The sequence below is a fragment of the Diceros bicornis genome, chromosome 40, assembly GCF_020826845.1.
Source record: "Diceros bicornis minor isolate mBicDic1 chromosome 40, mDicBic1.mat.cur, whole genome shotgun sequence".
Taxonomy (NCBI): Eukaryota; Metazoa; Chordata; class Mammalia; order Perissodactyla; family Rhinocerotidae; genus Diceros; species Diceros bicornis.
In genome coordinates this window covers 11,685,289-11,702,965 of record NC_080779.1, presented here as the reverse complement: position 1 = coordinate 11,702,965, position 17,677 = coordinate 11,685,289, and the positions used below count along the sequence as shown (strand labels likewise).

The window sequence follows — 17,677 nt, the reverse complement described above, 5'->3', positions numbered from 1 at the left end:
TGAAAAAAGCTGGTTGTAAGAGCATTTAAAATTTGCCCCTTGGTAGCATTTAGTTAGATGAAGTAGTCAAGATTTCCCATCGGGCTGGGAGCCCTGCCCTCAATGCAATTGGAAATAACCAAGAAAATGGATTCTACACGTTTCGCCACTTTGGAGCTTACTACTTTGTACGAGAACGAGTGCTTTCATTTAGAGTCAGAGCCCATGTGACCAGAGGGTGTGCACCAAGGTCCTGTCATTCCCTGAGCCTCTAGGTGGCTGCAGCTCAGGGATAGAAAGCAGGAGAGGTGAGACAAAAAGTGGGTCTTGGGAATGGGCTGGGCCTGAGCCATACCTGCCCTCAGGATGAGGGGCGGCAGGAGTTCTAGGTGAGAGGGCTAGCCTGTGGAAAGCCAGTTCTGATGCCGGTTCACTCCCTCTCTGCTTTTCCTCTGTAACTTCCTCTTTTCTTCTCTGGAGATGCAGCGGAAATTTGAATCTTGAGGCTCGTCTGAGTTAGATGCTAGGCTGCGTCTGGACTCCTAGCTGTGTGGCAGCCAGAGTGTGGCGGGCAGCTGGTAATTTCTTTCAGACTCAGCATGGCCACATCCAGGACCCCAAAGGGAGTTTTTTCCTCGATTGGCTTTTTCTGGAGTCTTGACTGATAACAGCTGAGGCATCAGCAGAGATGGGGACAGGGTTTGCTTTCGAATTGAAGATTTTTTTTTTTTAGTAACAAGAGGGAAAAAAGCAAGTGCAACCCATGGCTTATCTTTCTGTTAGCGTGATACCATGGGGCTAAATGGCATCTTTACTTCAACATCATTCCTAAAAATTAAAGAATTTTTAGTAGCCTGCATGGTGTATAAGGAAATGGCAGTAAGCACATCCCTGAGGCTTTGTGGGGTGTGTCTGTGGTCGTGTGGCGTTGTTTAGAGCGATGCAGTGGCCTCAGAAGGTTTTTAATCATGTATCCCATCAGAAAAAAAATTCAGCATGTATATCTGATAGAGATGTATCTCCTTATATACTGCTGTGTTGACCATGAACATTATAAAATATGCAAAAATAGCTATCTTAAAAGGATGAGCTGCAAATATAAGTAAAGTTCTAATTTTTTTTCTATAGACTGCTAATGTAGAGACATACCATCTCAGTTCTTCACTTCCCTCCTTCTGTTGATCTTTTAATCCCACTGCATCAGGGCACACTCCCCAGGGTGGTGGGCATGGAAGGATAAAGCCCAAATCTTTCAGAGAGGAATGCTTCTCTTACAGTTCACTGCTTTTGAGACCTTTAAAAAGTTTTCCCACTTTAGAAACCAACTGTTGACTTCTCCCCAAAAATAGCCATTGCAAACTCCATGCCATGACGATTTGTAGTACAGACTGCCTCCTTCCCACCCCCACTACACACACCTCCATTTTAACAAGTCAGGAAACTGAGGCTTATAGAGGGTAAGTGGCTTAGACCAGGGAAGCAGAATCAGGACGAGAACCCCCTTCCCTTGAGTCATTTCACTTTTCTTTCTAGGATTCCATGGCACTTACTGAAACTTCTTGAATAACCCCTTCAACCCATCTTGACCACTTTGTTATCTGAAAGTTGTAAAATTCAGTGTATAAGATCCTTTGTTTCGGGTCGGCCCCGTGGCTTAGCGGTTAAGTGCGCGCGCTCTGCTGCTGGCGGCCCGGGTTCGGATCCCAGGTGCGCACTAACGCGCCGCTTCTCCGGCCATGCTGAGGCCGCGTCCCACACACAGCAACTAGAAGGATGTGCAACTGTGACATACAACTATCTACTGGGGCTTTGGGGGGAAAAAAAAAGAGGAGGATTGGCAATAGATGTTAGCTCAGAGCCGGTCTTCCTCAGCAAAAAAAAAGAGGAGGATTAGCATGGATGTTAGCTCAGGGCTGATCTTCCTCACAAGAAAAAAAAAGATCCTTTGTTTCTTCTTCTGTTTGCAGTAATCTGATTCAGGCTTTGAGCCTGAATTTTCTGAAGCTGTGGGGGAATTTTAAGGGTGTAGACACTGCTTGCCTTTCTTCTTTCTTCTGTTTTCCTCTTGTCTGACTAACTTTGAGCGACCCTGTTTACGTATCCATGGTAGGTAGCTCTCTGCCTACCTTTGTTGTGTATGGGTTCTCCTTTCATCCAGAGGTGGGACCCTTCTTACTGCCAGGCATTTGCTAACCCAATGTATTCCAGCAAGTCATTTCTCTTTATAAATGTAAGTGTCCTGACTGTTGCCAGCTTTACCCATGATTGTTCCTTAGAAGTTAAACAGCGCTGAGTGTCTCAGTAAAAATGGTAGAGTATATGAAGCTGCACTCACTACTCAGGACTGAAGCTTCCATGTTTACCTCTTCAGGGAAGATGCTCCTTTGGCTTAAGCTTTAAAACTGATTGAATGAGAGAGATTCTTCTTTTCATTTCTGCTCCAGGTGTATCAGAAGGCTCTTTGTTTTATCTTATTTTTAATGTGTTTTTACTCAACAAAAAAGTTCAAAAGATGTTTTCCTTTGGAATATGTGGCTAGCCAGGATTGTCTGAAGGAATTAAATAATTTCTATTTAAAGCAAAGATGTTTCTGTGTTTCCCACTTGGCAAAATATAATGATTTTTATTCCCAGTGTTAGAAAAATGGTTGTGTTCTTAACTACTGTATACTTATTGTAAGTGACGTACTGGTAAAATCCAATCTGTTCTTTTTGCCCCTGTACAGAAAAAGCAAAAGATATAAAATAAAAGATCTTAGCTTAATATGCTTTGAAGAGGAAAGGCTCCGATAACACTGCTTGGATGTGATTCTCAGATTTCTTACCTTGAGTTTCTATGTTATGTTGTTCGTGGAGTACTGGGGTGGGGAAGTGGTTGTGTTTGTTTTATTTTATGGTAGCTAGTTTTTAAAAAGAAAAGCCTCCTCCCTCTGAGGGGTACAGGGTAGAGCACAGGGCCAGGTGCCTGTGCTGCGTCCCTCCCAGCCCTGGACACACGCCACCCTGTGGCAGAAGAGGATGGCATCAGTGCTGAAAGCCCCAGCTTTCAAGTCCTTTGGCGCATACACAGTTGCTGTCAGTTGTTCTCCCTAGGTGTGGTTTTGAACAGACTCTAGTGTCTTATTTTTCTCTTTTTCTAAGACTTAAAAAAAAAAGTATAAAGGCGTTCAACCAGCAAGCGACAAGCAGCAAGTGCATTGTATGGGGGCAGTGTTGGTGTTGGAATTTAGTAAAGAAGCCTCGGCCATTTAAGTTGTAGTTTCTGAACACCAGCATAGGAACTCAACTCTTTTTATGACAGCACCCCCACCCATGGGAAACTTGTGAGTATTGTGCATTGAATTCTAAAGGTAGACAATGGGATAACACAAAACGTATAGAATAAGAGAGGAGGCTGGGCCAAAAACTGACGCAAAACATCATTGAGAATAATGGTGACGTAGTACTCAACTGAGAGAACAGATACCGTTTAATCATTTCTCTCCAGTTATTCCACATATAGGACATTGCTTTACATTTCCCAGAAAATCATTTTTAAGTGTCTACTTTCAAATTGAATGTTACTTGAGGGTGGGGGAAAAACCCAGAAGGAATACTTAAACTAGAATAAATACCTACTTTGTATACCCACTATAAATATTTGTGTGTATTATCCCCAATAGCTTTACCTTGAACTTTCTTGTTTAATAGTTAATCTCAGTGTCACATTAAAATTTATGGTAATAGCATCGACTTCCTATGTCTTGAGAAATTTGATAGCTGTGTATTCTCTAGAGCTGTGCTGTCCGATACAGTAGCCACTAGCCATGTGTGACTATTGAAATTTAAATTAATTTCAGTTAAATAAAATTAAAAATTCAGTTCTTCAGTCGTTCTAGTCACATTTCAGGCGCTCAGCAGCAATATGTGGCTAGTGGCTACTATTTTGAACAGTGCTGAGATAGAACATTTTTATCGTGCCAGAGAGTTCCATTGGAGAGCGCCAGTGTAGAGTCTAGCATTTTTCATATTCATGGGAAGAATCGGTTAATTTTATGCCCCACACTGCATAAGTGCTTTATTGACAGACGGATGTCTGGGGCTGGATGAGACAAGCAGCCAGATGAGTGCCCAGTGTGTCACATTGCTCAGAGCAAGTCTGGTGATTCAGTAGCGCCTTTTGCACCCGTTAATATAGGATAGTGTTTGGCTAATAGTATAGGCTCTAGGGGTAGAGTGGTCCTTCCAGCTGGGGGCTTGCTAGCTAAGTGAAACTGAGCAAGTCACTTAACTTTTCTGAACTGTTTTCTCATCTGTAGAGTAGGAATGAAATACCTACTTCCTAGGCTTGTTATGAGAATTATACTAGGTAAAGTAAATGGAATAAAGAATATCAAATACTTAACACAGTGCTAGACAAATAGTATATGCTTGATGGCAGATTTTTATATTCATAGTAATAATAATGGTGTGTTTTATTCTATTGATGTCAATTCCTCTTTTCCTGATGTGTGCTTCTTTTTTTTCCTGTTTTTAATTATTCCTGTCTTATCTTTGCCCTATTTCTATTCTCTTTTATTCCTTTCTCTTCCGTCTTACGGGACCTGGGTAACTGTTAGTGATACTCAAGGATAAGGAATTCCCTGTCCCAGGGCTGGCCCCATGGCGTAGTGGTTAAGTGTGCGTGCTCTGCTGCTGGCGGCCTGGGTTTGGATCCCGGGCGCGCACCCAGGCACCGCTTGTCAGGCCATGCTGTGGCGGCGTCCCACATAAAGTAGAGGAAGATTGGCATAGATGTTAGCTCAGCACCAGTCTTCCTCAGCAAGAGGAGAATTGGCATATATGTTAGCTCAGGGCTGATCTTCCTCACCAAAAAAAAAAAAAAAAAAAAAAGAATTCCCTGTCCACTAATTGCTGTGGTACAATGGAGAATGGGGAATAATTGATATCAAAATGAAACCAAACCCTATAAGGATCCACAGAAATGCAGCACCTTCGGCCGATATTTTTGAGGAAGCTGCTATATATGGGCTGCGGAGCAATGTGGAAATAATTGGCGAGTAGGGATGGGTCCATGAACTCCCTCTCATTAGCATCTACCTGTTAACTGGTCAGCAAACTATCATGAGAGGCATAGCTAGAAGATCCTTGCTGATCATATATCTTTACTTATGTAGCAACAAAGGAGAGAGCGTGAAGCTAGAAGGCAGCAAGAACGTGAACAGCGAAGGAGAGAACAAGAAGAGAAGAGGCGTCTAGAGGAGTTGGAGAGAAGGCGTAAAGAAGAAGAAGAGAGGAGACGGGCAGAAGAAGAAAAAAGGAGAGTTGAAAGAGAACAGGTAAGTTCACAATGTTCCAACCCTGAATTTGTAAAGTTTGGTACTTCGTCGAGTTGGGACGTTGGGGGCAAAAAGTACACACCTCTGTGTGTGCCCACACGTGCACACATATTCAGGACCTTAGAGGTTTAAAAATACTGAACTGCAGTTGGAAGCACGCCAGTAAATCGAGTCTCTTGTGTTTAAAAAGAGATAGAAATCTATACACTGTAGAAACCTCTTGAAACCAGCTAAGTGGTCTCCAAATAGTATGATACCTGAAAGATTTCTGAATATACTTCTCGAGTTCAGATTAAATGCTTCGAACCCCAAATATCTGGATGATCATTGACCTTTTTTTAAATGAAATTAAAAACCAACTGTAAAAATTCCCCATGAGAAATGTTTGTGGTATCCAGTGGTTAACTGAATATTTTAGTGTATATTTGCATATAATTCAGTATATACATATGTAGCATTAGAAAAACGAATAATGTTGTTTTGTTTTGCCAAAAAAAGATCAGGTTTTAGTAATATTCATAGCGTTTTATTAATGCTAGATGTAGTTGTCTTTAGAAATCTCTTTGTTTCCTGAACCATCTATGCAAATAAAAATTGACTGTGCTTTTCGTTGTCTGTGTTATAAGTGTGAATCCCATCACTAGCCTCTTTGCCTTTCATTTCTTTGAACTGATCACTCTTTGCTATGAGCTTTGAATAAAGAAAAAAGGATACGAATGGGGACCAATTTAAATAATACTTGAAATTCATACTTAAAATTCTTAATGAACGATGGTGTTAACTTCCAAATTTGGTTATTCAGCTACTACTCTTGATGCTAATCATATACCTTGGGTTTTCTGAGTCTTAGGTCTGCATGTGTACCAGTTTTTCCTAGAAATTTAAATGACACTCTTTATACCTTACTGACATTACTAGCAAGTTAACTATGATTTGTTTTGTTTTGTTTACATTCTAATTTATACTTCGAGACTGCAAAGAGGAGAAAACATATAAGCTTTTAAAAATTAAATCACCCAGGGATAATTCTCACTATTTGATTGTGAGAGGAGGGTATGAAAGTAATACTTAATTTTTAATGTTCTGATGGCAGTTACTGGCTTTTGTGTATAGCAAGTATTCTTTACCTCTTCTTTTAAAGAAAATAGCATCAAAAATCAGTTTTATTCTGCTTTCCTTATTCTGTTGTAAAAAAAATTGTTCCCCATTTTAATGTAGGAAAACGTGTTTGTAGGAAACGTCATTTCTGCATGTGTGCATGTTTGTGTACATGTATAATTGTGTTTTGTGTGTTCATTGACTACATGTTGGGACCTTTGTGATTTGGATAGATGTGAATTTTCCGGTTGTCCCTGTGTTTTGAAGGCAGAAAACAAAGGAGTGTACTCACTTGATCTTTCAAATTATGGTTTAATTCTGTGTAGTTCAAAAAAGAGATGAGTTGGGAGTCAGATTCCTTTCTCTGCCATTGCTGGGGAAGGCCACACACCCTGCTAGGGCAGTTCTTAGCACAACATGTGTCATGGAAGGTTAGGCCTCAATGCGTGGGACTTGGAGCCCAGTTTGGAATCAGGGTACCTTTGCCAATGGCCTTATGGATACGCTTTTCTCCAGATTGGCTTTCTTTGGCTAAATTTGCTCTGTAAGATAAAGTTTTCTAAGGAAATTTATATGTCACAATTTCTCTTATTCAGCATTCTTTCAACCAGGATTATTGGTTAACTAAAACTTCTGCTCAGCCCAGATGTATGGCTGTTTTTATTTTAAGGTGTGTGCCATGGTACAAGTGGATGGTCAGCAGTAGACACTGTAAAGGAATAATCTCAATTTCAGGATAGAATTTTTCCTCATAGACCCCTTAGTCTATTGCCCTTATTAGAGTAGTTGGCTTTTTCCCTGTTGAAAAGGAAGGAAACTTCTTTTGTTTGTAAAATGTTTGTACTTTTTGAAGTTATTTGCTATCTATCTTGTATTTGAGCCTCACAAAAAGTCCTGAGAGTTGGAAGAAAGTATTCTTGATACTCATTTCTCAAACGAGGAGAGTGAGAAAATGAGAAGTTGAGGGGCTGCTAGTGGTCACACATAAGGTCTCTTGATTTCTCAGTCCATTAAATATGCATATCACTTCAAGGTTGGATCTTTCCTCTTTACGTGTTTTGGGTGTGTTTACCTGTTTTCATTGTTATAGAGGTTTATCATTCTCTTCTCATTGAAAACAAGTCATCCTCACTCCCCTCCTCCTTCTCTCTCTCATAGACACACACACACATGAAGGGTCTGGGCCTGTTCATTTGTGATAAGTGGCCTGAGTCTGGTATTCCCAGACCATGGCTTTCAGAAAGTAATCATTCTAGGTACCTTCTGTATCATCAGAGAAAACACAAATCATGTTTGTTTTATTTTAATATTAAACAGGTTTTGGGTTTTAAAAATTGGCAATCCATGCTTGTTATAAATAATGACTAATAAGCAGACATTGATTAATGAGAACTCTCTGGTTTCCTATCTAATTAAACTCTTCATTTGTCTGGCGTCTACCATGCTTAAGAGGAATATCACGGTCCATTAAAACCCTGCATTTGTGTATAACAGCTGTGTTCTAACAGAAAAACTCTCAAATACCTTTATGTGTATCATTGGAGTGCATGTCATCATTTATTAGACTCTTCAGATCTTAGTGGCCAATTTGAAGTTCTTGGGAAAATCCTTAGCAATAGATTTTTTTTAGATATTCATCACTAAGTGAATTACCACTAAAGACGATGGGGCAAATGGTTCTTGGTGCTTCATTCAGGTGGTTCTGATGCTTTCCTTTTGGATAAATTGATTGCTGGGTGATTTCTGTGTGACAGGAGTATATCAGGCGACAGCTAGAAGAGGAGCAGCGGCACTTGGAAATCCTTCAGCAGCAGCTGCTCCAGGAGCAGGCCATGTTACTGGTAACGCCCCACGTCTGTCTTGTTCTGTAGTGTCAGGGCTCGTTCATCCATCCCTCCCCTGAGTTGGGCATAGCTGTGGTGGTGATCGCCAGACCATTTTGGTTAGTGCTGTGGGCTGACAGGCTCAAATGGAGACATCCTCTGTGGTCAGACTGCTTTGGGCACATTTCGAGGTGGCTTTTATTTATTTTTTTATTTCCCATTAGTGAGTTCACTGTCTCATTTGGTAGATAGACAAGGTTTTGAACAGAACTTGGCGTTCACTGAACAAACTAGAATGCTAAGGGCTGAGGTTCAAAGCACACCTCATAGGATTTTAACCTAGGATCCTCTAAGTATCTTTTGAGACCACCAAAACCAACATTTAATTGAATTCTCTCTTACTCTGTCCAGTGATGATATGGTTAGCAACAAGCTGTCAGATTTTTCCACAGGTAATATGCTATTTAAACTCCTGGCCATTTTGCTTTGTTATGAAACAAGGAGGGGGAAAAAAGGCTTTGTCTTTAAAAGAAGTTGAGAATGAATCCAGAGAAGAGGCGAGCTCTCCAGTGTCCCATAGATTTAGTGTTCTCCTCTCCCTCTCCAAGGAGTGCCGATGGCGGGAGATGGAGGAGCACCGGCAGGCAGAGAGGCTCCAGAGGCAGTTGCAACAAGAACAAGCATATCTCCTGTCTCTACAGCATGACCACAGGAGGCCGCACCCGCAGCACGCGCAGCAGCCGCCGCCGCCACCGCAGCAGGAAAGGAGCAAGCCCAGCTATCACACTCCAGAGCCTAAGCCCCTCTATGAGCCCGCCGATAGAGCTCGAGAGGTATCTTCTTCCCTTTGTGCTGTGTTGATTATTCCCTGGAAAGTAGTATAATGACTCTTAAGAACTGTATAATATTAATGCTGGAAGAGGGCATGGAGATCAGCTGATGAGCCGCCCTCTTGGTTTTCTAGCTGAGAAACTGAGCCTCAGAGACGTGAAGGGGCTTGCCCAAGGTCTCTTATCTATAAGTGTTTTTTCTATAGAGGACCAGGGTACCTTTGTTAACAAATCTCAGATGAGTTGAACACTAAACTAAACAGAAAGAGAAGATTGTACAGCAGAATCGTTCTTTAAAATGTGGGTGAGGGGAATGGTGGCCTGGTTAACTAATTTTCCCAAACTGCCCAATTTACTGACTTATCCGTGATCATGACTTTTACTGAATTGGTGCATTTGGGCTACCCAGAGCCTCACATAAGGATGTGGCAAAGCAGGAATGTTCAGGGACACTAGGAAGATAGGGAGCTGGTCAGCTTCCAGACTATGTTGAATCCTGGCCTATAGGTGGCACCCTTCCACTGTATCTGGCTCTCACAGTGAGTAGATTCTTGGAACAAGAGTCCTGCTTGTTTAGGAATATCTTTATTTTTGGTGGAATGAAATAGATTCGTAATGATGGTCTTTTAATCTGTTGGTTTAGTTGGTTATGACAGGTTAATTTTTTTTTTCTAGTTTATCTTCACGTACAGTTCTAGAATTCTTGCCAGAAGGAGATTTTAAAGGCTGCCTCTCTTAATTTTTGTCTCCATAAATATTTCTTTATCCTGAATCAAATCCTAGTCTTGCTTTATTTGCCTCCTTCCTTTTTAATCTCCTCTCTTTTCTTGTAGTTGAAGAAAACAGAAAATTTCTCTTTGGAGTCCTTCTACTCTCAGGCTTTCTTCAGTATCTCTGCTTTTCCCCTACTAACACTGAGTTATGTCTTCCAATTCTCTGATGCAGGTGGAAGATAGATTTAGGAAAACTAACCACAGCTCCCCTGAAGCCCAGTCTAAGCAGACAGGCAGAGTATTGGAGCCACCAGTGCCTTCCAGATCAGAGTCCTTTTCCAATGGCAACTCCGAGCCTGTGCATCCTGCCCTGCAAAGACCAGCCGAGCCACAGGTAGCAACGGCCAGCTGGCCGTGGGTTAAGGAGACTCATGCAAGAGCTCGCTGAGCCATAGGCCTGCTTGTGATGTTCACAGTTTGGTTGGTTACCACATTTAGAAAGAGAAGAGATTAGTGAGTGATTTTAGACCAACTTAAAGAGGACATACCCTCAGTTGATAGGGAAAAGTAGGATTTTTTTAAAAAAGATTTTTGTTGTACTTATTAAGAATATCTAGTTGCAGTGATTTCTCCTTTTAGTTTAACTTTTTACCTTCCCCAACTCAGATGTTTGTAAACAAGTGCCTCTTTACTCTCATACAAAGATATTTCAGTTTACTTTTTAGAAAGTTAGTTTCACAAGTACTAGAGGGAGAACCAGAACCTTCTCTTAACCTCTGATCCTTGGCTTCTGGCCAGTTCCACAAGGGGGCCTTAGAGAGTCAGCGACTGCCCTGAAATTCCGTGTGGAAATTTTTTGTTTGTCCAAATGTGCATATTTTTCTGGGAAAAGGGCCTTTTATCAGATTCTCAAAAGGTTCAAGATCTGAAAAAAAGTTAGAATTCAGTGGATTAGGTGTGGATTTCCCTGAAGTAGGTCAGGGTAAAGTTCGTAACCTCTCATTGGGTCGGCCACAGCATTCTGCCTTGTCTAGGTGAGGGAGCACCTCTGGGCTGAGTGCTTGGTGGTTCAGAGAGAACTCTCTGTGCTGTCTGGAGAAGAAAGTAGGTAGCAGAGATTACCCATGTCAGAGATCCTAGCGATCCTTAAAACACTGATTCCCACTCTCTTGCTGAAAATAGTTGACTTTTAGACATTTTGCTCCTTGCAGCTATGTAACCCAGAATCTTGGTAACAGGTTTCTTAAGCCTGGGGTTACTTGTCGCTGATGTTTGCATGTGCTGGGGGACAGACGTTCATATTCTCATGATAGAGGTGGCTGTGGTGTTCTGGAAACAAATGCAAATGTGGGTTTCCATGCGCCTGGCAATAAAGAATCCCAGTGTGGAGGAGCTGAAAAGAAGACGGCCTGCACCTAAACAAAGCATGCGGGAGGGGAGAGTGTTTACATGGGATCAGCAGCTGCTTGACCCCCAGAGGAGCTCCCCCACAAGCAAGCTGGCAATTCCAGAGGGAGAGGAATGCAAGGACGAAGGAAGCAGAGGGAGGCAGGGCCGGGTAAAATGGAAGGGAGGGAGGGTGGAGGGCCTGGGAGAATAGGTTTGATGACGCTTGGATGAAGAGTCCAGGATTAAAGTTTTTATTCTGAAAGTTAACGTAAGTAGAAAGTCTTTATCCGTCTGGCCACAACAGTTAAGAAAATAGGAATTCCTGAATTATATAGACTACTTTTTATATTAGCTAATGTAGTGCCTGGAAATAGTCTCCCTCTTCCTTCTCCTATCTAAAGTTACTTTTGGCTGAAACATATAGACTTATGGAAACATTCTTCTTTTCATGTAGGAATCTATTTTAAAGCCCATTTTTTATTATAGTTACAGATAATACTTTCAGTTATTACATGCTTTCCCCCCTGAAAATTTTAAACATTTTAGAAGTTTAGAAATTCTGGGATTATACCAATAGATGGAATTATGTGACCCTCACTTAGAAATCACAGACCTGGCACTAATTCTGTATCTTGCATTTGGAAAGGGTGAACCAATTGTGATTCGGTATTTCCATTTTTCATTCAGTGTGTTGATGTAATAGAAATATAGTTAGAATTATGTAAATTGCAGTATTGAACAATTATTTTTAAATGATAAAATATAAAGGAAATACAGATTATTTCAGAGATTTTCCCAATTTTAAAGCAACCAGATAAATTCAGTTGACAAGTAATTGTCATATTTCTTTAATTGTCAAGTAGAAGGAATACCCCTGCAGCGTCAATTTAGGGAATCACAGTACTGAATGTTTCTAAGGAATTCAAAGTTCTTTTTTTCATAACTAATATGAAGATGTATGGAGACATTTATGGTTTGAGTGTTTTAAGACTTGGGAGAAGAAAAAAGGAAAATTGTTGGTGTATTTGAAAAGTGGATTGTTTTTAAGTTATACTATTACAGTCTGTCAAAACATGAGGGGTTTGTCTTTGCTCATTAAATGTGTTGTTTTGTTGTTACTTGGTCTGAAATCTTATACTGCCAGGTAACGTGAGGATGGAGAGAGGTTTGCATCTATGGCAGTGTCTGTCTTGTGATTTTTCTCCCTCTCTGCATGTCCAGTCTCTGCTTTGACATGGATGTGCATGTGGCACATTGTCCCTGCTTTCAGGACAGCAGGGCTATAAGGCTTCTGTTTTTTTTAATCTTCATGTTTACTGCTATATGTAATGTTTGTCTGGATATTAAAAGAGTTTTCCTTGTAAATGTACATTTGTTCTTTTCTACATATTGTGTTTCTCAGACCTCTTCATCACTTAAAAGTATAACTGTTTTACTGCTTGGCTTACCTAATACTGTACCGCTTCAGTTTGCAATCCCCCAGTTCCTGCTTTCGATTTGGTATTGACCAGAAAAGCATTTTATGCAGAACGCATTGAATGTTTTGTGTTTTGTTTTCTTGTAAGGTACAGTGGTCCCACCTGGCATCTCTCAAGAACAATGTTTCCCCTGTCTCGCGATCCCATTCCTTCAGTGACCCTTCTCCTCCCAAATTTGCACACCACCATCTTCGCTCTCAGGACCCATGTCCACCTTCCCGCAGTGAGGTGCTAAGTCAGAGTTCTGACTCTAAGTCGGAAGTACCTGACCCCACCCAAAAGGCTTGGTCTAGATCAGACAGTGACGAGGTGCCTCCAAGGGTAAGAAGCAGAAAGACAGACGTGTGCTTCTTTTTCCTTTTTGTTATTTTTAAAAAATTATTTATCTTAATTAAGGGTATGGTGGCTTCACCAGAATTAAGGGGCAATGGAATTTCTAAGGAACTTTTTATGTTGGGGAGAAAGTTCCATATTAAGGCAGTTAAATTCAGCCAGCAGTCAGTTAGCTTTTCATTGTTGTTGTTAACTCTGCACTTAAACACAGGGTAGCAAAATAATTTAAGAGTAAATCTATAAAGAATGTGCTTTCAGAACAGATAGAATCAAAATATATTTTAGCAGTTGTCTTGTAAGTTTATACAGAAGCTACAAATTATTTTGCAACGTTAACCAATATAAAATTTTTCAGAAAAGGTCTTATAAGGAAAAAAATTAACATGAAAATTTAAAAGAAAATTATTTTTTCTTTTTAAATTGAGGCATTTTTGTTTTTGTTTGGGTGTTTTAAAATTTTGGGGGTTTTGTTTTTGGTAATTACTTAATGGTGAAATTAAACAAAAAGGCACATTTTAGTTTATTTTTCCTCCATGTGGAATTTGCTTCCTCTAAATATTTTCTTGCTTCTTACGAGTCTTTGTTTCCTCCTGATCCATTTGTAGACCATTGTTTGGTTTCTTTGAGCTTATTTTCCTGATTCTCACATTATCTCAGCAAAATGCTTTGTATGTCCCCTGCCACCAAGCTTCAGTCCAAACGTCATTTACACGTGAGAGAAGCATAGGAGGGCTGTTCGTCCTGGCTCCTTTGATGCCTTTGGCTGAATTTTCTCTTTCTGTTGTATTAGTGGAGGGCAGAGAAGGATCAGGGATGGGGGTAGGTTGGTGCTAGTAAGGCTAATAACGTAATTAGGACTGCTTTAAAAATATGTTTTGGTAGGGAAATCTTTCTCTTCGTTCTTTCAGTAATTTAATTGCTGTATTTTCTACCCGAAGGTTCCTGTGAGAACAACGTCTCGTTCCCCTGTTCTGTCCCGTCGGGATTCCCCGCTGCAGGGCAGTGGACAGCAAAACAGCCAGGCGGGTCAGAGAAACTCCACCAGGTGAAGAGAGCGCAGCTGAGGAGCGGGCTTGCTGCGAGTCTTCTGCAGCCTCGTGGTGTCTGTGCTTACAGAAATGCCTGGAAACGCAGGAGTCCTGGGGCCAAGAGGCTATCAGTTTACAAAAGAAAAAATACTGTAAAATCCGTTAACATGAATAACATGAAGTTGATCTGTAGTGAAAAGAGAGTCTAAATCTGATTGTGTGGCAGTTTTAAAATGAAAATTACCTGTCTCTGTAAGAGAAGGAACAGCAGGGAAACGGGAGAGGTTCTAAGAGAATCGTAACCTGGAGGAGCCTGTTGTCTACAGGACGTCCTCAGGCCTTGGGAGTGGTATGGAAATCACCAACAGGCTGCTCAAGAGAGTCAGTGGTTGGCTTAGAGTCTGCAATAAACAGTGATTTAACCAAAGCATATTTTTAGGTTCTAGAGCTGTCCTGTCTTATACAGTAGCTATTTAGCCACATGAGGCTACTTAAATTTGAATTTAGCTTAAATAAAATTAAATGAAATTAAAAATTTCCTTAGCTGCACTAGCACATTTCAAGTGCTTAATAGCCACATGTAGTTAGTGGCTACCATATTAGACAGCTCAGCTCTAGAATGTTTTCATCATCTCAGTTAAGTTCCATTGACCAGCACCATTCTAGAGGAAGAAAAGATCATTATATTGAATATTTTGTATCTTGATCACCACTGACCCTCTGAAGTTAGCCTTCTGCACAGGGAACCTTGGTATAACTTGAAGCAGTGAGATAGATGATAGCCAGAAGCTGCAGAGAGCCTTCTCAGTCCTCAGATGACCAGGGTGGACTGTGGATTTTCCTGTGACTGAGTCTGTGTGTTAATTCTCAACGTAGAATTATCAGATAGTTCTTACCTGGTGCATCTGTGGCGGAGATAGCTCGTAGCCCATGCTCCCTGTCACATCTCTAACGCAGCTCATACAAAGGAGTATATGCATAAGTGTTGCTTCTTGAGAGCAGTGATGGATGGGTGAGAGCAGCAGCCTGAAACAGTATAATTTTGTGTGTAATTATATAAGTGGAATTTTTTATAATAAGAAACTGAATTTATAGCTGTGACAGAAATAGTGACACTTCTAGACTGAACAGTAACATTTCCTGTCACACCTAATAAAGATTTTGGGTCTGCTAATGGTAGAAGATCATTCAGTATTTTTCGTTTGTTAAGATATCTTACGTAAAATTCGTGAATAATTCGTTACAACTTTTGGTGAATTTTATGTTAAATGCTGTTTGTAGGCTGTTTTTCTCATCATACCTACATTTCAGAGACATTGATGCACACATCATGCAAGTGTTTATAACTTGATGCTGCCTCTTGGGATAACGCATTAGCTGTTCTCTCCTCTTGTTTCCCAACAGCAGTATTGAGCCCCGGCTGCTGTGGGAGAGAGTGGAGAAGCTGGTGCCCAGGCCTGGCAGTGGCAGCTCCTCGGGGTCCAGCAACTCAGGATCCCAGCCTGGGTCCCACCCTGGGTCTCAGAGTGGCTCCGGGGAGCGCTTCAGAGTGAGATGTAGGTGCCTTTCCTTTTCTCCCTCTCCCTGTTAACGATATTGGGCTATGATCAGGATATTGGAAATCTTTTTCAATCACGTAGAAAGACCTGTGGATTTTACACAGCTGCATATCACAAAACAAGGTTTCATTACAGGTTGCTAATGACACTAATCATCCTCATAATTTTAATAAGAAAGAGCTAACTTTTGAGAGCCTACACATGCCTAGCACTGTGAGCACTTTACATGCATTATCTCATCTAATCATTGTAATAACCCGATAAGATAGACAGATAGATATATTGTCTCCATTTACAGATTAAAATAACTGCAATTTAGTGAGGTTAAGTGACTCGTCCAAGATGATTAGCTAAATGTCCAAGCTGAGATTTGAAACAACTTCTTTCGGTATAGACTCCATTAATATTGGTTATTTTAGGGCCAACCCCAGTGGCCTAGTGGTTAAGTTTGGCGCACTTTGCTTTGGCGGCCTGGGTTCGGTTCCCGGGCATGCACCTACACCACTTGTCCGTTAGTGGCCATGCTGTGGCTGGGGGCTCATATTTAAAAAAAAAGAGAGCGAGATTGGCAATGGATGTTAGCTCCCGGTGAATGTTCCTCAGCAAAAAAAAAAAAAGGTTATTTTAACCTATTTACAAAAACAGATTAGCGAAAATTCCCTCTACTGTATTATTGACGTAACATAACACGGCATTGTGAACACCTGTTAAATAGACTGTGATGATGGAGCATTCTAAAAGGAGTTGGAAATCCTGCTAGAGATTCAAAGTAAGAAGTAAGGAGTCAGAAACCCTGGAGTTCAGACCTGCATGTGGAGACTCTACCATGAGTGGGGCTAACAGAAGTGGGCGGGGGTGAGGAGGAGAGAAACAAAAGGCTAGATGGGGTTGGTCAGCTTTCTATGTATATCACACATCTGTATGCTTATGTGTCTGCCTTTCTTGTCTCTTGTGAACAGCATCATCCAAATCTGAAGGCTCTCCATCTCAACGCCTTGAAAATGCAGCAAAAAAACCTGAAGATAAAAAAGAAGTTTTTAGACCTCTCAAGCCTGCTGTAAGAATGCACAAAATCAATTTTACCTATTTCAAGCTTGAGTCAGATCTTTCTCTTAAAAATATGTGGTTAAGAGGCCTGCGGTCCTTTCTGTGGGCCCCCTCACAGATCTGAGGAATTATAAGGAAAGCCATAAAGTCATTTAAAAAAAATACAAAGGAAAGAAAAGCCTTTTTGTCTCTTTGCTTAGCATTAACCTTTATGTATTCTTGATGAGTTGGGCATGTACGATACTGGCTTGATTATTGATTGATTGATTGTGAGGAAGATCAGTCCTGTGCTTACATCTCCCAATCCTCCGTGTGTGTGTGTGTGTGTGTGCGCGCGCGCGTGCTTTTGCTGAGGAAGACTGGCCCTGGGCCAACACCTATGCCCATCTTCCTCCACTTTATATGGGACGCCGCCACAGCATGGCTTGACAAGCAGTACGTCGGTGCGCTCCCCAAACCGGTGAACCCTGGGCCACCGCAGCGGAGCGCGTGCACTTAACCTTGCGCCACCAGGCGGGCCCCAATACTGGCTTTTAGAATAAGTTTTTTACATCACCTTCTTAAACTCACCCGTTATTTAAATTCTGCCTTTTGGTACCTGGGGTGGCGGTTGTGACTGTTTCTCACTCTTCTGTAATCTTTGTTGCCTTAATCGACCATGGAACTGTATACACTGGGGTTTCAAGCCTGTTGGAATTTTGGTTTCCTGCTTGAATTGATTTCCCTTGTCTCCCCTTCTTTCTCCCTTGTGCTGCGCATTCTTCATCATTGATGACTCCTCTGGCTCGATGAAACTGCTGCTGTACTGAAGGGCGAAGTGGTAAGCCCCGTCTTTGGAAAATTCAGCGTCAGAGCAACATTCTAACTGCCTTTGAAACTTAGCTTGTATTCCATCTATATTCCTTTTCCTTCCTCAACTTTCCTTTTTGTTCTTTTCTAGAATTAAAAAACCTTAAACTTTTGCTTCATCTTTTTTAACACACAAGATTTGCTGCATGTATTTATTATTATTAAATATAGCTTTTTAAAATAACTTCTTAAAAAGCCACAGCTGTAATCATGAAATGGTTAGCAAGAGTCAAG

The 17,677-nt window shown here is 41.1% G+C and overlaps 1 protein-coding gene across 50 annotated transcripts in view; it reads left to right on the top strand.

Moving 5' to 3' along the window:
• The window catches only part of MAP4K4 (mitogen-activated protein kinase kinase kinase kinase 4), a 198,495-nt gene that overhangs the window by 151,686 nt on the left and 29,132 nt on the right, over positions 1-17,677 (top strand). For 4 of the 50 annotated variants that reach the window (XM_058534396.1, XM_058534400.1, XM_058534411.1 and 1 more), the window contains exons 13-21: positions 5,135-5,296; positions 8,149-8,235; positions 8,826-9,050; positions 9,993-10,154; positions 12,715-12,948; positions 13,899-14,005; positions 15,393-15,544; positions 16,507-16,604; positions 17,406-17,414. In XM_058534396.1, coding sequence (XP_058390379.1) covers positions 5,135-5,296; positions 8,149-8,235; positions 8,826-9,050; positions 9,993-10,154; positions 12,715-12,948; positions 13,899-14,005; positions 15,393-15,544; positions 16,507-16,604; positions 17,406-17,414 — 1,236 coding nt within the window. The remainder of the gene's footprint in view (positions 1-5,134; positions 5,297-8,148; positions 8,236-8,825; positions 9,051-9,992; positions 10,155-12,714; positions 12,949-13,898; positions 14,006-15,392; positions 15,545-16,506; positions 16,605-17,405; positions 17,415-17,677) is intronic. The other 46 variants (XM_058534406.1, XM_058534423.1, XM_058534408.1 and 43 more) reach the window with 28 other exon arrangements.